The sequence below is a fragment of the Thalassophryne amazonica genome, chromosome 17, assembly GCF_902500255.1.
Source record: "Thalassophryne amazonica chromosome 17, fThaAma1.1, whole genome shotgun sequence".
Classification (NCBI taxonomy): domain Eukaryota; kingdom Metazoa; phylum Chordata; class Actinopteri; order Batrachoidiformes; family Batrachoididae; genus Thalassophryne; species Thalassophryne amazonica.
Window position 1 is genome coordinate 16,671,778 of NC_047119.1, and position 22,878 is coordinate 16,694,655.

Here is a 22,878-nt window from a genome sequence, read left to right on the forward strand (position 1 = left end):
TTGGCATTTCAAAATACAAAAATGAACACATAAATAAATGCAGACAATTGACACAAAATAGAACACAATCATTAAAGTAACATCCAATATATCAAATCTTGTCACTAAAAAGAAAAGAAAAAAAAATGCAAAGAAATATAACAGAGTGTAATAAGGCACAACAAACTCACCCAAGGTCTATCACTGACAAGTCTCCAAGGTATTGCAGTGTATTTTCAGTTTTCTTATTTTGTGTTAGCTCCAAAGTATTTTTATACCAATTAAATTCTACCAGAAATATTTGAAAACTTGGAAGAAATTTGGAAATTCTCATTTTGTATAAGTAAACTTTGCCAATTAGCAACATAAGATTAATTACAAAAGAAAAAAAGATTATCATTACATTCAAATCTTGTAATAATATCCTTCAAACCAACTATGATGGTATGTCCGGTTATTCATAGATATATTTTTCTAAATCTCTCCAAATATTAGTAATATTAACGTATTACCGGAAGATGGCAGAAATGCAACAACATTGACGTTAACTACCGGAGGAGGAGAAGTAGAAGAAGACGAAGACGCAGACGCAGACGCAGACGCTCGGCTGTTGATTGTACACGTAGCGTAGTAGGATGTGATCATTGGATCTAGTGGTTTTGTGTCGGATTCACCGTCTTGCACATTTGTAAGAATTTATATCTCCACATTTTGAGTCAGGCTACACATGTATGGTCATTAATAACGGTATGACATGAGCGTTTTATCCTAGTCCCTCTTTCGGAGCTTCTCTCCTTTAGCATAGCTTGCTAACTACCTAGCATTAGCTCGTTAGCTGCTAATACTACCGCTAGCTGGTCAGGAACTTAGCCTGTTTAAAGTACAGACCGCTAGGTGTGTGGTGTTAAATATTTGACAGTATGACAATAATAAAGCATTTGTTGGCTGTTAATGTTTTCATGTCCTGGCAAAATTGAGGGACTTTGGGTATCGTGGTGCACTTTTGTCAGGACATGTAGACGTAAAAATAACCTTAACCGTTAGCTGGTTAGCCAAGCAATCTGAACTTTTCTGTGTTGGTAGGGTTATGTGTAAACTAAATGTAGTGCCAGTGAGGAATGCCTGTTACCTACGTGTTTTAACGGATATTGCATAATGTTGTAAAGTCCAAATAACGAGGTGAATTTTGATCCACATTGTTGTTTGTGCCTGATGTTGTCGGTGGCTAATGTTGGCTAACGACGTTGGTTTCTAAACTGGACACTTAAAAGATACATGGTCAAGTTCGTAGTGCTCGTTTCAGCCCGTTCATCTTTTTAGTCTTTTATTATACATTTCCTTCTAATATTTAAAATGGTCAATGTAAGTCCGTGCTAGCTAGTTTGCTGATTTATGCAGTTGCCCGATCGAGAAGTCTTCAAAATGTTTTACATAATAAAAGTGTCGTAACTGCGAAATCTTACAGTAAGATTAATGCTAAAATGTGAGTGTAGATCCGTGTTGCCGTTAACAGCTGGTAAAACGTCAGCAGTAACTCCAGTACTTCTTTTTATGTTCCCTCGTTTCCCCCCCAAAAGCTGTCAGTGATCCAAAAAGCAGGTGTTTTCACCCTCTCTAGATAAGTAGATAAGCTGTTTAAAATTTCTTGCTTTGCCTTTGTGCCTTTGGTGTTGTGAAGTAGCCTAGCTGTGAAGAATTGTACTTATTTCAAATATATAATCAATGTGGGGTTATTGGTTGTTATTAATGGTTATTTAAAACAACTCACTCTCTTGTTTTGTCAGTCATGTATTCCATTCCAAGTTTATCTGGATGACATTTTCAAACTTTTCAGTACACTGACATTTTTGCTTGTAATTGTGTGGGTAAATTGAACATAAAAGCTATGAAATATTATTTGACAACAGTTCCTTTTCATAGTTGGAATTAATTATGCTATTATGTCATTACTGAGTTTGGCTCAATTTTAGATATTGTGAATTGAACCACAGTAGAATTTTTAGAGCTGATGTTGAATTGCCACGCTGTGCCATTTGTTTAAAGGAGAATATAGATGTTACACAAATAAAGGTGTGGTGGTGTTGTCCAAGGCACTACTGTGTTTTGCTTCTTAACCACTCCTCCTTTTCTTTCTACATCCAGCTGCGCCTGACTTCAAACTACTCGGTGACATCATTACACTGACGGTGCTTGGGCTTGCTTGCTCTGCAGCCATGCAGCCCCCTCCTCGAACTGGCCCTCCAGGGACGTCAGGTCCTCCTCCATCTGGAGCAGGGACCAATATGTTCCGCAGGACCAGGCCTCACAAACATACAGCAACAGCCTCAGTGCCACCCTCAACTCAACCCATGACAGATCCTTTTGGTTTTGGCAGAGGACCTTCCTCTGTTCCTGCAGGTGGTGGTGGTAGTGTCCCAGCAGCAACCAACAGCAACCCTCCATCCATGCAAGCCCCAGCTTCCAGTATGTATGCTCAGGCAGTCTCTGGGCTACCTCCACAACCCAAAGCACCAGAGGATGCAGTGGCTGCTCCATCTGGTTCCTTGCCATCCTCTCTACCGGGGGTTACCCTGTTCACACCTCACAGTACTGCTACCCTGGGTGTTTTCCCGGGCCCAAATACTACAGGATCTGCACCCTCATATCCTGAACAGATTTATTTTAATTCAAGAGAACAGACAACATCCATGGCCACAAGTCCACTACCTGTAACCTCAGCCCCAACACCTACCCATTCAGTTTCTAATCAGGGACTTCAAGGACAGCCTCCTGTGCCCTTTCAGCCTGTGTCCCCATCAGACTTCTCTTCCCAGTGGGCCCCTGATCACGGAAGCCGCCCTCCATCAGTTCAGAACTATTTCCAGCCCACTGTTGACCCCCCACCACTGCCTTACAATGTACCTCAGCAGTCTCACATGTACCCTTCCCACACCCCATCACCACATCACACCACATATACCTCACTATCCCAACCTGTCCACCTTCCAATTCAGGTCCCTCTCCCTCCTGAGACCCCTGCATCTGTAAAGACTCCTAGTTCTCAATGTTCTGACCCAAATATTCCCCAGCAGCATATTTCCCACTCCCAGCATCAGAGCTACCTGAGTCAGAGCTCTGCACTCCAACATTCTTGGTTCACCCACTCGCCACAGGACGCAGGCTATCACAAAATGGGAACTAGTCAAGGCCCCCCTCAGCCTCAGTATGATTCTGCTGGATCTCAGCATATATCTAACATTGTGTCTAAGCCTCGTTCAACTGCACCTGTCACATACTCACAGGAATCTGGTACTTTGTCAATGTTCTTCAAAAGCAGTGATGTGGAAAATGAGGAAACACTGGCTGGGGATCGACATAATGCAGTGAATGGCATGACTGGATCCTTACAGGTTCACAGCAATGTGCAAGTTGCGTCACAAGCATCTACACATCTATATGACCATAGTGGTCATGTAGATGTTCCTCTGGATTACCAAGGAGCTTCTCTTCCAGATCATTCACACCTACCCTATATGACTGATGGTAATTGTTCATCTCATGGAAAAAAACAGAAGCCTTCTCATCATGATCATGTGGAAAATTTGGAGTGTGTCCCAAACCAGGAAGTGTTACCAAGCAAAGCCCACAGTAGCCCTACTGCTGTAGAGGCCTGTGGTGTAGACCAGTTTGAAACTGGGCCAAACCTAGAGACTCCAGATTCCGTTGCAAGACCAATTAGATCTGCCAGTGTGTCATCCAACTATAGTAATATGAGCCATGGAAGTGGAACTGGCTCTCGTCGACATCAAGGGATAGTAGGTACATTCATTCAACAGGAAAGCCCTCATCTTACCGATGATACTAATCTGTCTGCTGCTGCTGGAGGCTATTTTGAGCAGATTGACAGCTCTCCAGCTGGAGATACAGATACACAGCAAAAGTCTTTGGAGCAGATGTGGCCTCCAACACCTAGCCCTCCCAAACCAACTGGTATCTTTCAGGCCAGTGCAAACAGTTCTTTTGAACCTGTGCGTTCACATGGGGTTGGTGTGCGCCCTGTCGAAGTAGATAAGGCTAACATGGTAGCAGAAGGAGTTTCAGATTCTACACCTGGCAACCTGGAGCAACCACCAGATAATGTTGAAAATATTTTTAGTCCAGGGCACCCTCTTCCTACTGGGGTTGGCGTGAGCATGCCTCATATGACACACGCTGTGGTTCATTCTCCCTCTCGACCTTCATCCCGTGCATATGGGGCTAGTCGGCCTTGTGAAAGCCCTGCCACTACACTGTGGGCTCAACAGGAGCCGACTAGTTTGGGCGCCAACATCCTTTTAGCCCCTGCTGCTCCAACCATTCTTGCCCCTTTACGAGAACCCATTGTTGATGTTATCCAACCTCCCGAAGATGGCCCGTTAGACCTGCAGCCGTCTCACAGAACTCGGCCAACTTCACAACATCACTCAGAGAATCTAGAGAACCCCCCAAAAGTGAGTGAGACTGAGGTGATTGAATCTCAAAGCAACATGGGCTATGCATCTCTCCTGGTGTCGGACTCACTTCAGCCTGTTGTGATTGCCCCTCCAGTGTCAACTTCCAGTGTGATTCCCCAAAGTACCGTTGCTCAAACAGCCAGTCAAAGTAGAATGAGTGAACCTATCCCATCTTTAAAACCTTTCACTCAGGGGCAGAGTGCTTCTACTTTCCAGTCATCTCATATACCCTCCAATCAGAATCCACCATTTACAGCTGGACCAGTGAGCTTTAGTTCCTCCACCTCTGATCAGAGTCCACTCAATCTTACTCGAGACAACACAGAAGTGGATAAAGCAGAAATTATGGTGATGCCACAGTCTCAGTCAGTCAATCCCCCACTTTCAAGGGGCCCATCACTAGGCGAAGACAACCACTCTGCTATAAATGTTAATCCACAAGCTTCTTTTGTGTCTGCTGACATCTCGCATCAAAAGCTACCTTCAAATTATCAGCTGCTTGATTTTTCTATGCACCAATCACAAATCCAAAGCCAACCATCTGGCCAGACTTCCTCTCTACACGAGTCTCCACAATCCGGTAATGCTCCTGGATTTTACCTACAGGTCACCAACGATGCTCAGCAGGTGGGGAAAATGGAAGGAGATACCTCTGTTCAGACTCTGCAAGGCCAACCAGCGCCCTCCCAAACTGCTCCACCCATCCAACAGCCACCATCTCAACCTTCTAAAATGGCAGATTCTCAGTCTGCACTGCCGATAAAAACTGACCATCCTTCCCTTCCCATAAGCACAGCACCACCTTCCCATGACCAGTGTCCACCTCCATCACAGGGGCCTACTGCAGGTGGTATTCCTTTTTCTACTGCATACCCACCAGGACCACCGGCAGCGGTGCCTCCAGGAATATCTCAGATGGCTTCTGCAAATCCTCCTCGACCACCGTCTGTGGGCAGTCAGCATGGATATGGGCCCCCTCCTGCAGGGCCCGGCCACATGTATGGAGGCTATTATGCAGGTAACTATGGAGAATACCCAGACAACAGAGCACCTTATCCTCCTGGCCAGTATCCACCTCCATCTGTGGACCCTAGAGGGCAGCAGTACTATCACGTATGTGAACAAAAATTTTTTTTTCTTTTAACTAACTAGCTAACTTTTTCTCAATTTATCAATGCAGTAATGCAGTGTGTGGTACTTTATGAAAATGGTAGGAGGAAAGAATCTAAACTGCTACTATAACATTTTTTGTTGGTAATATTTTTGAAAGTGTCTTATTGAGGCTATTATCTGTCAGGATGGTACATACAGGAGCAGAGCAGATCCATGGTATGGCAGATACGAAGGAATAAATCCAGCCTATCGTGAGCCAAACTACCAATACAGAGAGTCTCAACCAGAACGACCCAGCTCAAGGTCAAGTCAGTACTCTGACAGGTCCTCATCTAGGTCAGTGAAACTATTTTACACCTTCTTTGATCTAAGTTGAATGTGAAGTCAGTTGTTTCTGTTCTTAATTTTCTTATTTACACATTTCTAGAAGAGAAAGTTTTGAGAGGTAAAATTGGTGTAGAAAAATTACTTTGTTCAAAAGGGGAAAACTTGCATTGTAAATTTAATTTTGTTTTTTGGAATACACTATTAGGTGTTAATCTCAGTTTTCTCTCTCCTGTAAAGGCAAGGCTATGCTGAGGATTATCACAGAGCTAACCGAAGTGCCTATAGTGACTATTATGCAGATTATGCCAAGCACTATGAGTATGGAGGTATGAGTCACAGTAGTTGGAATAATTGGTTTCTGAAAATACTGCTGTCTTTTAAAATGTAAAACCACTTGTCCTGTTACTTTTTTACAGTGTTTTTGTTGGAATTTATTGTTGATGTTAAAGTTCACAAAATGCATTTGTCTTATGTATGAATCTGCTCTGTCTTTCATGGAAAGGCTACAACACTGGACCATATGACCCTCGATATAGAGGATACTATGATCCATCCTACTGGTATAATTATGATGAAAGCTATAGAGGCAGAGATTACTACAACCAACATTTATATTCTGCCAGGTATTTAGTGAAAACACCACACACTTGATCATTGGTATAATCATTCTCTGGCCTAAAAGAGCACAATCAACAAGCCAAATGCTCAGTACCTGCCAGATTTTCCACAATGGACTGGTACAAGAAAATGTTGCACTGTGTTGTCTTTGAGTGTAGAGTATGTTGAATGAGCATTCTGACTGAAACTGGAATCAGACATTTAAGGGTGTAAATGTAGTCTGCCAGATGACGAAATTGTGTTGCTAAATGAGTTCATTCCTTTTGTATTTATTTTATTTCTGATAACGGGGAAATGTTGTAGTTCATATTGTAAATCGATAAATGTTTTTAATGTTTAATTTGCAACTTCCATGCACAGGAAAGAAGGCTATGATGATCCATGGCGGTATTATCCTGGTTATGATACCAGTTTTGATGATGATTGTCGTCACCGTGGAGATGTGTGTGGGGATGAGTTTGATCGACGCAGTGTTCACAGTGAGCAGTCTGCCCATAGTGTGCGTAGTCACCACAGCAGACAAAGCAGTTTTAGCTCTCGGTCACAACAGGTAAATGTATGTATTTTTCTTGTGCATATCTTTGTGTGTGTGTGTGTATATGTGTGTGTGTGTATACAGTGGGGAAAATAAGTGTTTGACCCCCTGTCAGTTTTGCAGGTTTTCCCGCCTACAAAGAATGGGGAGGTCTGTAATTTTTATCGTAGGTGCACCTCAACTGTGAGAGACAGAATCTAAAAAAAATCATCCAGAAAATCACATTGTATGATTTTTAAATAATTAAATTGCATTTTATTGCATAAAATAAGTATTTGAACACCTACCATCCAGCAAGAATTCTGGCTCACACAGACCTGTTAATTTTCCTTTAAGCCATCTTATTCTGCACTCTTTACCTGTATTAATTGCACCTGTTTGAACTTCTTACCTGTATAAAAGACACCTGTTCACACACTCAATCAATCACGCTCCAACCTGTCCACCATAGCCAAGACCAAAGAGCTGTCTAAGGACACCAAGGACAAAACTGTAGACCTGCACAAGGCTGGGATGGACTACAGGACAACAGGCAAGCAGCTTGGTAGAAGACAACTGTTATGATTATTTATTAGAAGGTGGAAGAAACACAAGATGACTGTCAATTAGAGGATGACATTTTTCGGGAATTCCTGTGGGTCACGTGATTCCTGCGGTATGGGAGTCAAAATTTTATCAATCGCGTAATTGGGATGGGATGGGAATAAAAATGAACGGGAGCGGGAATGCCAAAAATAGATGATGATTTTCATCTATAACCAAAACGCGTTCACACCGGGCGCGATCAGACGCTACAAATTCGCGGGGGTCGCGTGGCGACGGACGCGCCTCCTTCGCCCGGTGTGTCGCTCTGCTTTTGCTGTGAAAATTTACCCCGGTGCATCATCAAATAGGAGGAGCTTCCATTCCGCTCGCCGGCTCCGGTTGTCAGTCAAGTTAACATGACGGACCTTGATCACACGGAGCGAGTTGTGGAAAGCTCCAATACAGAGAGTATCATTATTTGCTGCAGGAGCTGCGTCTGGATGACGGCCGCTTTCATCCGGTCCTTCCACCTCTGCAGGACCCAGTTTGAGGACCTCCTGTCCCGTTCACAGCGCGCACATGTAAACAATAAAAATAAAGAAACTCTGCTGCCTGCCTATGGGACTGCAGCTTGCTCTTCCCCCCAAACTCTGTCATAATTGTGTTTAGAAACCAGTCACTATTTGTTTTATTATACATCTGTGTAGTTAATTAATAAAATATTCTCACAGACGATCGCTCGTGCGTGCACATAAATTAAAAAAACTCCGCGGCTTGCTGCTCTTTGCTCTTTCCCAAAAAACTGTCATAATGTGTTTAGAAACCAGTTACCATTTGTTTTATTATACATCTGTGTAGTTAATAAGTAAAATAATCTCCATGGACGCATTCGCTCGCGTGTGCAGCGTAAAATAAAAGAGAAAGAAACTCCGCTCCACTGCTGGTGCTGCTGCTCGCTCCAGAAACTCTGTCATAATTGTGAAATAAAGGACAAAAGAGACATAAATCCTGCTCACATGCTGCTACCAGATACAGGACATGTTCACATCTTCAGTCAAACTCCAGACATCTCCACGTCACTACATATTCAGTCCCTGATTGATCATCACGGCGCGACACATACGGGAGTGGCATGGGAGTGGGACTGATTTTGAGTGGGAGCGGGATGGGATTGGACAGTCATCTTTACAGGAGTGGGACGGGATGGGATTATTTTTCTGGGAGCGGGATGGGACGGGAGTGAAAATCCACTCCCGTGTCTGGGATTCCATGCAAGATCTCAGTTTGTGGGGTAAGGATGATTCTGAGAAAGCTCATAACTACACAGAAGGACCTGGTCAATGACCTGAAGAGAGCTGGGACCACAGTCACAAAGATTACATTAGTAACACATGATGCCGTCATGGTTTAAAATCCTGCAGGGCAGCAAGGTCCCCCTGCTCAACCCAGCACATGTCCAGGCCTGTTTGAAGTTCACCAGTGACCATCTGGATGATCCAGAGGAGGCATGAGAGAGTCAACTCCATTTACCATTTTTAGAGGATGAGAACAACCCCAAGAAAACCATACCAACAGTGAAGCATGGGGGTGGAAACATCATACTCTGGGGGTGCTCTTCTGCAAAGGGGACAGGATGACTGCACCGTATTGAAGGGAGGATGGATGGGGTCATGTATTGTGAGATTTTGCAAACAACCTCCTTCCCTCAGTAAGAGCATTGAAGATGGGTCATGGCTGGGTCTTCCAGCATGACAATGACCCCAAACACACAGCCAGGGCAACTAAGGAGGGCCTCCGAAATAAGCATTTCAAGGTCCTGGAGTGGCCTGGCCAGTCTCCAGACCTGAACTCAATAGAAAATCTTTGGAGGGAGCAGAAACCCTAAACCTCAAAGATTTGGAGAAGATCTGTATGGAGGAGTGGACCAAAATCCCTGTTGCAGTGTGTAAAAACTTGGTCAAGAACTATAGGAAACGTCTGAACTCTGTAATGGCAGAAATGCAAATTAATTATTTAAAAATCATACAATGTGATTTTCTGGATTTTTTATTTATTTATTTATTTTTATTCTGTCTCTCACAGTTGAAGTGTACCTACGATAAAAATTACAGACCTCTCCATTCTTTGTAGGTGAGAAAACATGCAAAACTGACAGGGGGTCAAATACTTATTTTCCCGTGTGTGTGTGTATATATATATATATATATATATATATATATATGAGGGTAGGCTGAAAAGTTCTAAGGCTCCCCATGAAGGAGTAATGCATTAACTGCATTATAGTGAGCCTTAGAACTTTCCAGCCTACCCTCGTGTGTGTGTATATGTATATATAAAAATTATACCACTGGAAAGTGCATGTCTGCATTAATAAATGCACGAAATATAAAGTTAATAAAAAAGAAACACCACCTCAAATTTGTTTTTTTGCTTTGAAATATGTTTTATTTATTCTCTTTATTAACAGTGATTGAATGGCAACAAAGATTTAAGTTAAATGGTTTAAAAAGGTCATAAAATGTAAACATGGCAAACATTAGAAAATCAAATGGTGCTCATGAATCAATAAAATTATGTCTCTGTCAAAGCATTAGAAAATTTTTCATTTTGCTACAGCCACATACTGAAGTACAGCATTTACTACATTAACTTGCGCTCAGTTCATTCACAATAGACAAAATTGACTCATTTTATACATTATGGTCCATTATGGCGGTGTTAATGGTCCATTGTCTTAGTGATACCTAAAATCCTCGGGCTGTAATTTTTACGGTTTTAGTTGTTACACAGTATTTAAATGTAAACATACGCTTCATTTGCATGATGACTTGGCTTGAATCAAGTGCTTTAAATCATTTGCTACCTTTTGTCAGACAGTTTTTCCCATTTGTTTCAGAGCCAGGTGTACACAAGCCAGCCTGACCTAGTGTCAGCTGTCTACAACAATACAGCTTCTACTCTGCCTGTGACTACTCCTATGGGCAGGTACCCAAACCAGACTGATGGCTCCCAGAATTATAACGAATACCTCTATCCCCTGATTACACAAGAGATGACACCTGGATTGCACCTGAGCAACGTAAGAGCACACTTTCCAGCTACTCTTTGAAATTGATCTTCCTTTAAACAGTTATATTGTATTGCCAGCAGACTTTAGGCAAATAATAAATCAGCTGGTTACTTCATTTCTTCATGTCACTCCCTATTTCTCTCTAGCTCCTCCTCGTCCTGCAACACCAGAGAAATTCAGCATACCGCACCGCTGTGCCCGGTTTGGGCCTGGTGGTCACCTCATCCAGGTTCTGCCGAATCTCCCCTCAGCTGGACAACCTGCTCTTGTTGATATTTACAACATGGAGGTATATTTTTTTAATTAAGATATTAAAGCATGTTTGTCACAATATTTATCAGTTTAATTGCATTAAGGAGGCATATGAATAGATTTAAGCACAAATTGTTAATACTGGTTGCAAAAGGTTGCCACCATGGTATTGGATGTAGTTACTACATACAGTTCAGATGGTCTATAGAAATAGGTTATTTTTAGCCCTGTGCTCATGGGGTCTTGTCATTGTCTGCTCTGTCAGTCCATCAGTCACAATGCCTTGGAAAGTGATAAAAGCCTGCTGAAATAACTAAGCCTCTCCAAAGTACTCGTATGTATGGGCATTCTTCACACCAAATTCTTGTATGAGTTTGACGTTGACCTTGGTCTGACCTTTGAGCTCTAGTTTGTGGTGTTGTAAGTTCATAGCAATTTCAGATTTTTGATCCATTTTTCTCTGCGTAGCTGGGGCCAGATTGCAGAGGTTACAAGTTTAATAAAGTAGCCAGTACTCACACCCATGCCATACCCTCAAGCTTTCCCCAAACTATTTCTAGGGAAAATGGTAGACATACATAATTCCTCCAGCATGCTTTGAGTCTACCTTAAGATCTTCTCCATCCAGAGGGGCATAGCAGGAGGTATCCTGAGAGCCATTTTTATCTGGCTCCTTTTTACACAAAAAGAAAAAACACAATTTAAAAATAATGTCTAAACATATTTTATATAAAACAACACTAATAACACTTGATATAACATGTGTGTATATATAAAGTGCTATTTTGTACTTTGCAGACCATGCTGCAGGATACACCTGAACAGACAGAACTACGAGCCTTCCCTGGGCCTCTTGTGAAGTCAGTATATTCAGAGCCTATTATTCATTCACTACATCTATTGGAGTTACTAACAACTAACAGATTTCTAGTATTTTATATTAATCCATAGAATGCAGGTATTTCTTTATCTACATTATAAGGTCTTGATGTGAATTTGTATTTTTGGATAGATGTCCCTTTCCCAGTCACGATCTACTTTTTCCCTAATTTTATTTTTGACCCATCAGGGAGGAGACTCATAAGGTGGATGTGATAAAGTTCTCCCAGAACAAAGCACTGGAATGTTGTCGTGACAACAACCTCTTGGACAGAGACTCTGCCAGGCTTCTTTGGGACTTCATTGTGCTCCTCTGTCGACAGAATGGGGTAAGAAGGATCAACTGCAGATGGGAATCTATCACACATGGAATCATAAGAAGAAATGCAAGTGTTCCATATTTGGTAGAAACTGCATTGCCAAACTCACTTTGTTTCTTTAGACGGTGGTTGGCACAGATATCGCAGACCTCTTGCTGAGGGAGCATCGTTCAGTCTGGCTAGCAGGAAAGAGTCCCAATGAAGCCAACTTGATTGACTTTAACAATGAGCCCCTAGCACGAGCTGAGGAGGAGCCAGGAGCTGGTCCACTCTCTCTCCTGTCTGATACTTTCATGACTGTTCCAGAAAATGTTGGCAAAGAAACAGAACGTTTTAGGGAGCTGCTGCTGTTTGGCCGTAAGAAGGTAAGAAATGCCCATTTTAATTTTGTAGTCAGAAGGGTATGCAGTATAGTTGGTTCATTTCACTGTTAACCTGTGAAATTTGCGGACTTCTGTATGGAATAGGATGCACTGGAAGCTGCTATGAAGGTGGGACTCTGGGGCCATGCACTGCTGTTAGCCAGTAAGATGGACAACAGAACTCATGCACGTGTCATGACCCGGTAAAGTAACACATAACATTTATGTTATTTGCAGGCATGCACATAACTGGTACTTATGGTGCTTGTGCATGCTAAAAATAAATGATGCGCAGCAGAAAACACAAGGGAAGCACTTCATAAGAGGAAAGCAATGACAGATTGTAGGGAAAATGTTTCCCTCTGCTGTGCATCAATAATGTTTAGCACACACAAGCACCATAAGTACCAGTTATGTGCACCCCTGTTATTTGTAATTTTTTGTAATTTTTACATATAAATCCATGATAACTTGTTTTATTTGTCTTTATTGCTTAGGTTTGCCAACAGTTTGCCCATCAATGACCCTCTCCAGACCGTGTACCAGCTGATGTCTGGGCGGATGCCAGCATCAGCAACCGTACGTAATGCTTTTTATCTCCTGTTTTGATTCCTATTTCCCCACAATTATTCCAATGTGTTTCATAGACAGTTTTTTAAATTCTGTAGTGTTGAATATTTTCATTGTCTAATGGAGATATTTTTCATATTTATGAAGTGCTGTGGAGAGGAGAAGTGGGGTGACTGGCGCCCTCACCTGGCCATGGTTCTGTCTAATCTAACACATACCTCAGACCTGGATACCCGCACAATTACAACCATGGGTGATACTCTTGGTAGGAATACAAAAAAAATGCCGCCACACAGTGCTCCAGACTGAACTGTTTTTGTATTCTTATTTTCCTCTTTCTTTAGGTTGACTGTCCATAATCAGAGTTGCTGTTTGTCTTAATGCACTCATTTCATTTTATTGCAGCATCAAGGGGTTACTTGATGCTGCTCACTTCTGCTACATGATGGCCCAAGTTGGTTTGGGGGTGTACACAAAAAAAAGTACTAAGATGGTTCTTATCGGATCCAACCACAGGTAGGAGAGATAAACAAACACTCAAAAGGTTCTTGGGTGCTTTCATAGTCAACTGCATGTTTTTTTTTTGTTGTTGTTTTTTTTTTTTTTTTTTTTTGCAAATACGGTTATATGACCTCATCTTTATCTGTTGACTTCAGTTTGCCCTTTTACCAATTTGCAACCAATGAAGCAATTCAGAGGACGGAGGCTTATGAATATGCTCAGTCTTTGGGCTCCCAGCCTTGCTCACTGCCCAATTTCCAGGTATTTTAATGCCTATGTAATAACACTCTGTCACACCGCTAAAAGGCTATCACCTAATTTTGTTTGTTTTTAGCAAAGTGGCTTATGTAGAAATACTGAGGAATAATAGTTGTCATCCATTATTAGGTGTTTAAGTTGATCTATGCATGCCGCTTGGCTGAAACAGGCCTGAGTGCTCAGGCCTTCCACTACTGTGAGGTTATCTCCAACACTGTCCTCAAACAGCCTTCCTACTACTCTCCTGTTTTCATCAGTCAGCTAATGCAGGTATACATTACTCCTGAATATTTAACACTGAATTTATCTACACTTGCATTTCATCCTCTGTGTTTCAGTATTCATAGAAATGAAATTTTATTCTGTATGCAAACAGATGTCTGAAAAGCTGCAATTTTTCGACCCACAAATGAAGGAGAGGCCAGAGCAAGAGCTGTTCAATGAGCCTGAATGGTTGATCCACCTCAGACAGTTGGATGAAAAGTTCAGGGTGAGGTGGTAAAAAAATGGGGGATTTGAATGAATATTGAGGTTTTTTTTATATTATTAAGTTATCACAGTTAGACAGTATATAACTTCAGTTTTGTTTTAACCCTGAACAATGTTTGTATAATTTCCTTTTTATTTTATGTCGAGTACCAAATGTATAATTTTAAGTAGGTGGGATGATCCATAGACTGTATATGCAGCGTATCCACAAAGTATTCACAGCGCTTCACTTTTTCCACATTTTGTTAGGTTACAGTCTTACTCCAAAATAGATGAAATCCATTTTTTTCCTCAAAATTCTACACACGATATCCCATAATGACAACGTAGAAGAAAAAAATTGAGTGTTGCAAATTTCTTAAAAATAAAAAAAACTAAGAAATCTCATGTACATAAGTATTCACAGGCTTTGCCATGAAGCTAAAATTTGAGCTCAGGAGCATCCTGTTTCCACTGATCATCCTTGAGATGTTTCTACAGCTTAATTGGAGTCCACCTGGGGTAAATTCAGTTGATTGGACATGATTTGGAAAGACACACACCTGTCTACATGAAAGGTCCCACAGTTGACAGTGCATGTCCGAGCACAAACTGAGCATGAAGTCAAAGAAATTGTCTGTAGACCTTTGAGATGATTGTCTTGAAGCACAAATCTGGGGAAAGATACAGAAACATTTCTGCTGCTTTGAAGGTCGTAGAGAAGATTGAATCTTCGACTAGACTGGGTTGCTTGACGCGAGGACGTTTCGCTTCAAATCGCAGAAGCTTCCTCAGCTAAAATTCTTGCTCTGGAAGGTCCCAATGAGCACAATAGCCTCCGTCATCTGTAAATGGATGATGTTTGGATTCACCAGGACTCTTCCTAGAGCTGGCCATCCGTCTCAACTGAGCGATTGGGGGAGAAGGGCCTTAGTCAGGGAGGTGTCCAAGAACCCGATGGTCATCTGTCAGAGCTCCAGCATTCCTCTCTTGAGAGAGAAGAACCTTTCAGAAGGACAACCATCTCTGTGTGTATGATAGTGTCTAGAAGGAAGTCACTCCTTCATAAAAGGCACATGGCAGCCCACCTGGACCTGCACCATTCCTACAGTGAAGCATGGTGGTGGCAGCAACATGTTGTGGGGATGTTTTTGCAGTGACAGGAACTGGGAGACTCAACAGGGTTGAGGGAAAGATGAATGCAGCAATGTACAGAGACGTACTGGACGAAAACTTGTTCCAGAGTGCTCTTGACTTCAGTCTGGTGTGACGGTTCATCTTTCAGCAGGACAATGACCCTAAGCACACAGCCAAGATATCAAAGGAGTGGATTCAGGACAACTATGTGAATGTCCTTGAGTGGCCCAACCCGAGTCCAGACGTGAATCTGGTTGAACATCTCTGGAATGATCTGAAAATGCCTGTGCAGTGATGCTCCCCATCCAACCTGATGGAACTTGAGAGGTGCTGCAAAGAGGAATAGGCAAAACTGCTCAAAGATAGGTGCTCCAAGCTTGTGGCATCATGTTCAAGAAGACTTAAGGCTTTAATTGCTGCCAAAGGTGCATCAACAAAGTATCGAGCAAAGGGTGTGAATACTTATGTACATGTGATTTCTTAGTTTTTTATCTTCAAATTTCAAAAAACTTTCATGTTGTCATTATGGGGTTTTGTGAGTAGAATTTTGAGGGGGAAATGAATTAACTCCATTTTGGAATAAGGCTGTAACATAACAAAATGTTGAACAAAATTAAGCGCTGTGAATACTTCTCAAATGCACTGTATCTGGGCATCGCCATATTGGCAGCACTGTATCTGGCTACCTCACAATGAACCATAAATGGTTAGAGGTGGAGCATGGGTGGCTTATGTGACGAAAGAAGCATGAACACACCACTATCATTGAGTCCAAACCAGCGAAGCTAACCTTGGTTCAGGTGTTTATTAAATCATATTTTTAATGCACCTTGACACATTCACGAATTTGATCCCAAATGAGTAAACTCATCATAAACTGTTGTAAACTGTGGCGGTTGCATGCCAGTGCACAATGAAAATTTTGAAATGTTAAAAATTTCTGGCACGCATAAATTTCATGCCACTTGCGTGAACTAGTCGTGAACATTGCGCAACCTATTTGAAAAGAGTGCGTGTCAATGTGTGTCGTTGCATACAGGGCATCTGAACCTGAAATTAGATTATGAAGAGATGCTACATCTAATAATAAACATAACTTTACAGATACAATTATCTAACATCATCATCATCTGAAACCATAGAAGCTTACCGCTTGGGTTTTTCTAGCTTATCCTTATTGACCATTTTTCTTTCTTTCTGTTAGATGGGGGTGATCACCTATAGTGCAAACAGAACAACTCCCACGCAGTTCAGCTGCAGCAGCCACAGCTCTGACTTAGATGAGCAAAGTCCACCTGAACCTTACAACATGCCGCTGGAGTTGAATGGAACCACCACTGACAACCCTCTAATAAACTCATTGCTACCTGGCCCTTCATCACAGGCGGTACAGCTGATGCCTCCAGGTCTGTGCTTTTGTTGTGATTGTGGTCTTGTATGTGCTTTTTATACTCCCTGCAAATAAAATTTGGGGGAGGTCATAGGAACCACCCTGTCAGTCTTTACATCTTGTCAAAACAACTTTTTGTGAACCAGTTGGTGTAAATTTCAGAGAAACTTCACATAATGGTATCACACCATATGAAAGAAAATAATTCCAGTCCAATGCCTTCAAAATGAAATAATTAGTTCTGTATGAAAGAATTTTTAAAAATGAATTACATGCTTTGTGTTTATTAACCTGAATTAATTCCATGTATAAGTTTTTGATGTGAAAAGCTATAATATCAGTGATGAAAGTCTTCAGGGAATTACCGGAAATCTGTATTTTTACTTGCGTGGTGAATGTTTCCGGGTTATTTTTGGTAATGCGTCAGAATCCAATTGTTATTTTTCTATAATTAATCTAAATTATTGCTGTGTGTGTGTGTGTGTGTGTGTGTGTGTGTGTGTGTGTGTGTGTGTGTGTGTGTGTGTGTGTGTGTGTGTGTGTGTGTGTGTGTGTGTGTGTGTGTGTGTGTGTGTGTGTGTGTGTGTGTGTGTGTGTGCACACATGTATGTACTTACGTATGAGTCTTGGCTGAAAACCTCTGCCTTCTATGTGAATAAATTCACATAGTCTTCCCCAGCAGTGGAATTTTTAAAGACTATGGAAATCCATGATTTTAGACATGTATTAGGCCCACCCACTTAAAGGGACATACACTCGATCAAGTGTACTCACTGGGCCTACATGTCACAAATGTATGTGTTGAAGATGTCCACATGAGTGATCATAGTGGCATTTTCTTTGATCTTTCTGTTCCTTCTGAGCCTCGACCTGTCCGTAAACAGGCCGAACGAAGGATCATCACAGAGACAACAGCAGGCAGATTCTGTGCCTTGTTCGATTCTTACGTTTTTGAACACTGCACAGATGTGGACAGCTTCTTGAACTGTTTTAATTGGCATTGTGCTACAATCTTGGACAAAGTTGCTCCTCTCAAGACAATTCGTGCTACCCATGAATACACCTGCCCTTGCATAAATGACAGCATCCGGAGTTTAAGAAGGTTGTGCCGTAAAACTGAACGGCTGTGGAAATCCACTCAGCTCCAGGTCCATAGGTTGCATCTTAAAGACCTTATGTTGTCTTTAAATGAGTCTATAAAAGAGGCCAGATTTAAACACTTTCAACAATTAATGACAACAAATAAGGGAAACCTGAAAGTGTTATTTGACACTATAAATGTTTTAGTGGTTAACACTGCTCCTGCTACTCCTGTGCTCTTTGAAGCCGACAGCAATGACTTTTTAACTTTCTTTATTGTGAAAGTGCAGGAAATAAAAGACCAAATAAACTGGCCTTCATATTCCGGCCCTATTCAAAGTGAGCCAGCACAGATGTGGTCAACCTTCGACCCTGTGCATTTGGAAGACATTGTGGCATTGTCAGCCAAAATTAGGCTGACCTCTAGCTTGGTCGCCGACATCCCCTCTAAACTTTTCCCTAATATTCTTGACTATATTGGCCCATGGGTCACGGAATTGTTCAATTTTTCCCTTTTATCTGGTGTATTTCCCACCTACTTCAAACATGCAGTGATCGAACCAAGACTCAAAAAGCCTAACATGGACCAAGCAGAGTATAAAAACTACCGCCCAATGTCTAAGCTTCCCTTTCTATCTAAATTATTGGAAAAACTGGTAGCCAAACAACTGACATCCTTCCTTGAGACACATAACATCTGTGACAAATTCCAGTCAGGTTTTCGGAAACACCACTCTACTGAGACTGCACTGTTAAGAGTGTCTAGTGACATCATGATGTCTGCTGACGCTGGGAGGTGTACTGTGATGGTCCTCTTAGACCTGTCCTCTGGCTTTGACACGGTCGACCACACCATCATGGTCAAGAGGCTGCGAGATCTGGTGGGAATGTCGGGCTCTGTGCTGAAATGGTTTACCTCCTATTTGACAAACAGTAGTTTTAGCGTTTCAGTAAACCATGTTAGGTCTGAGTCAGCTCACCTGCAGTGTGGGATACCACAAGGCTCGGTGCTGGGGCCACTCTTGTTTCTTTTTTATATTCTTCCCCTTGGGCAGATAATTCAGTGTTTCAGTGATGTGTCCTATCATCTGTATGCTGATGACATACAACTATACTGCTCTTTTAAAACTACGGAACTTGGGAAACTGAACTCTTTAATGAACTGTCTGTCACAGGTGAAGCAGTGGCTGAATGGGAATAGCCTTCAATTGAACTCTGAGAAAACTGAGACACTTATTGTTGCCCCTGATGATGCCATTCCCGGCATCAAGCAGCAGCTGGGTGACTTGGGCTCATCAGTTAAGACAAGTCTGCGGAATCTCGGAGTTATCTTTGATGAAGTAATGTCTCTTTCTGAGCATTGTAATAAATTAATTAGAATTTTTTTTTTCACTTGCGGAATATCGCTAAGCTGCGACAGGTGGTATCTTGTCATGAGATGGAGACAATCATCCACGCCTTCATCTCCTCACGATTGGACTACTGTAACAGCCTGTTTACCTGTCTTAATAGAAAAGACCTTAACCGGCTACAGTACGTCCAAAACTCTGCTGCGAGGCTGTTCACTCGTATAAACAGGAGAGCTCATATTACCCCTGTCCTAAAGTATCTCCATTGGCTCCCAGTTGAGTCTAGACTCATTTTCAAAATCTTGGTCCTGACGTTCCGAGCCCTTCATGATCTGATTCAGCCTTATATCTCTGCCCGTAGTCTCAGGTCTTCAGGCCAGAACCTGCTGGTGGTTCCAAGGACCTGCTTTAAAACCCAAGGTGACAGATCTTTTAATGCCACAGCCCCTCAACTCTGGAATGAACTGCCACTTTCTCTGCGTTCCCTGGAATGTGCTGAGACTTTTAAGAAGCATTTGAAGACTCTTCTCTTTAATAAGGCTTTTCAGAACTGACAGATTGTTAACCTTGTCTTTTGTTTTATCTATGTTTTTATTATTTATTATTGCATTTTAACTGTGTAGTGCTTTGTGACTTATGTCTGTGAAAGGCGCTATATAAATAAATTTACTTACTTACTTACTTATTCAATAACAATCAAAATACTCACATGAATTGCATATCTGCATAAAGCTTGGAATGTTCCCCATCTGGCAGTGGCATTACTTTTCCATGTAGTTACTTTCCCTTCTCGCACACTTATGCTTAGGCTGGATAAGTCTTAAAATTCCATTGATGAACAAATCTGGTGTCTTCTCTTGGCACTAGCCACACACAGCTGTTTGCACCTCTGCATCATTAGTGTAAGAATGTCCCTTCAGGTGTTCTTTCATCTTGGGAAAAACAAAAAAGTCAGAGGGCGCAAGATCCCAACTGTACAGCGGGTGTGGTAAGATCTCGTAAAATTTGAGCCACTGCATTGCAGCCTGTTGCTAACTTGTGTGTGGACGAGCATTGTCCTGCTAAAGGGTGATCCTGCTTCAAGAATGTGCGTAGGTTTTGCTAAATGTCGACACATCTGTCAGTTGGCTGGATTTTCACCGTTCAGACTCCTTACCCCCTCCCGTCTGTACTGATGTCACACAGGCGTCGCCACAGACAGCATTGACTCATTGAATGTCTACACGTGCACAGTCTTCCCTTCTGAGGAATTCAGTAATGACATGTTGTTCCACTGTGCATGTGTGTTATATCAAAGGCAGTTCTGCACATGCCTGAAACTGTAGGTGAAAATTGTTTGGTATTGTGATAGTCAAGAAGTAAGCGAGTCTTCTTGTTACAGTTTAATTTTGATATCTTGCTGAATGAAATAATTATATTAGAGGTGGAACTTTTCAACCAACCTTCGTGTACGTGTGTACACACACTAGCATATATACTATATATAAAATGGTGTGTGTAGTCATTTACAGGTATAAACAGACCTGTTTAGCTCTTCAATACAGAGGTTAATCACTTTGTTAGTTCAGGTACTTTATGACAAACTATTTATGACCTCTGATGTATTATAACACATGAAAGCACCTAGTATGGCAGGGGATGAGGTGTGGGTTTTTATTTGTTTATTTATGTTTCAGTTCTGCATTTACAAAACATCCTCTGCTGTCTCTCTCAGCTCCCAGCACGATCCTACAAGATGGCGTGAGCCTCCCTGGACCACCGGGTCAGATCCCAGTCTCGGGGTACCCTCCACCCGGTCTTGGTTTTGCACCACCTCCCTTTCAGCCTCAAAGTGAACAACATTTTGGCATGTTTCCAGGAGCCTTTCAACAACCCTATCCTCCACCCCTTCAGGGGGATCAAGTGGCTCATCACATGCCGTCACAGGTGCCACATTCAACTGTACAGATGAACCAACCACGTCCCCAGATACCAATGCACATGCCCCCTTCTCCTGTGTACATGCCCCATTCTCCTGGGCAAATGTCACATGGAGAGCAGCCACAGTTTCCTCCATCAGATATGCAGACTGCTCCACCAGTGTCCTCGTCCTCCCGCAGAAGCTCTTTCACACCACAGATGGATCTCTACGACCACATGGCTCACATGGTTGGTGTCAATCAAGAATATCAACAGAAAAGCTCATCTTGACACATTTTTACCTCCGCCAAGAAAGTTAATGGAGATTATGTTTTCGTCCACGTTTGTCTCTCTCTGTGAACAGCCTGGAGCCCACAATTTATCATATATTAAATTTTTACTCGAGATTCATATTCTGATAGGCAAGAACTGATTCAGTTTTCAAAGTCAAAGGTCAAAGCCAGGAAAAATCTTGGAAAAATCCCTATCTTTAACATTGAAGAATTTTCAAAAATTCATAACCACTGTCAAAAAAGATAATTTCTTTATAATATTTGAGTGATATGTAGGATTGTATCCTTTATCGACTGGCAAAGTTTGAGACAGATCTGATCCAGATTACACATTGTGGCCATTTAAATTTAACATTGAAAGCCAATTTCATGTGTATTTTACATTATATCTTAATCACACTTATATTTTAGAGCGAGGTGCAGACTGGCACTCACTATCGCCTGACAGTGTTTGATCTGGATCTGATCCGGATTGTGGATTTTTTTTTTTTTTTTTTTTTTTTGGACATTTGACTTTAACATTGAAAAGCCCATTTGGTGTACATTTTGCATTATATCTCAATCAAAAGTGCCTCAGTCACTCTCATTTTTCTGTTATGATTTACCTGCACCACCAAAATTGGATAGAGGTTCCAATTTTATGCCCGTTTGTCTGTCTTCCAGTTATCAGTCAGAAACCAAGTGCCAAAAAGCAATGACAAATTGTGCATAGCAGAGATAACCCATGTTCTGTGAAAACTATCAGAAAAAGAATTCAGAAACTGAAAAAGTAAAAGCCTGACCACAACTTTGATTCAAGTGCATGAACTAAATACATACTCCTGACATTTGATCACATCTAATTTAGCTTATGATTAGGCACTTCTAACAGGACTTTGACCTTGAAAACTTTTTACAAGCTAAAATTTTTTTGTGGAATTGGAAACTAGTGTTGGCAGAGGGTTGCGCGCTACGAGCACAGTGCTCAAGTTTTTCCTTTTAAATTAACCGAACATCACCGTTCTCTTCTCATTGTAAATATTAGATGATGCTCACTACTTTGTGTTTGCTTATCCTGCAGGGACCTGGACGAAGATCAAGAACTACTTCACAATCTTCAGCACATATGGTATGTGTATGTATGTATATATACACACTCAACAAAAAATATAAACGCAACACTTTTGGTTTTGCTCCCATTTTGTATGAGATGAACTCAAAGATCTAAAACTTTTTCCACATACACAATATCACCATTTCCCTCAAATATTGTTCACAAACCAGTCTAAATCTGTGATAGTGAGCACTTCTCCTTTGCTGAGATAATCCATCCCACCTCACAGGTGTACCATACCAAGATGCTGATTAGACACCATGATTAGTGCACAGGTGTGCCTTAGACCACCATTTGCCTCATGCAGTGCAATACATCTCCTTCGCATAGAGTTGATCAGGTTGTCAATTGTGGCCTGTGGAATGTTGGTCCACTCCTCTTCGATGGC

General features: G+C 41.7%; 1 protein-coding gene across 1 annotated transcript in view; it reads left to right on the forward strand.

Annotated features, from left to right (window-relative positions):
• The first annotated feature begins 558 nt into the window (after positions 1-558).
• Positions 559-22,878, forward strand: part of sec16a (SEC16 homolog A, endoplasmic reticulum export factor) — a 45,641-nt gene continuing 23,321 nt past the window's right edge. Inside the window, 22 exon segments of the mRNA XM_034191462.1 lie at positions 559-726; positions 2,122-5,564; positions 5,749-5,900; positions 6,129-6,217; positions 6,394-6,514; positions 6,870-7,059; positions 10,466-10,592; positions 10,595-10,648; positions 10,786-10,928; positions 11,690-11,751; positions 11,961-12,099; positions 12,213-12,455; positions 12,558-12,655; positions 12,950-13,031; positions 13,170-13,291; positions 13,431-13,538; positions 13,679-13,784; positions 13,911-14,051; positions 14,158-14,271; positions 16,591-16,792; positions 20,920-21,353; positions 22,458-22,505. Coding sequence (XP_034047353.1) covers positions 711-726; positions 2,122-5,564; positions 5,749-5,900; positions 6,129-6,217; positions 6,394-6,514; positions 6,870-7,059; positions 10,466-10,592; positions 10,595-10,648; positions 10,786-10,928; positions 11,690-11,751; positions 11,961-12,099; positions 12,213-12,455; positions 12,558-12,655; positions 12,950-13,031; positions 13,170-13,291; positions 13,431-13,538; positions 13,679-13,784; positions 13,911-14,051; positions 14,158-14,271; positions 16,591-16,792; positions 20,920-21,353; positions 22,458-22,505 — 6,234 coding nt within the window. The 5' untranslated portion in view covers positions 559-710.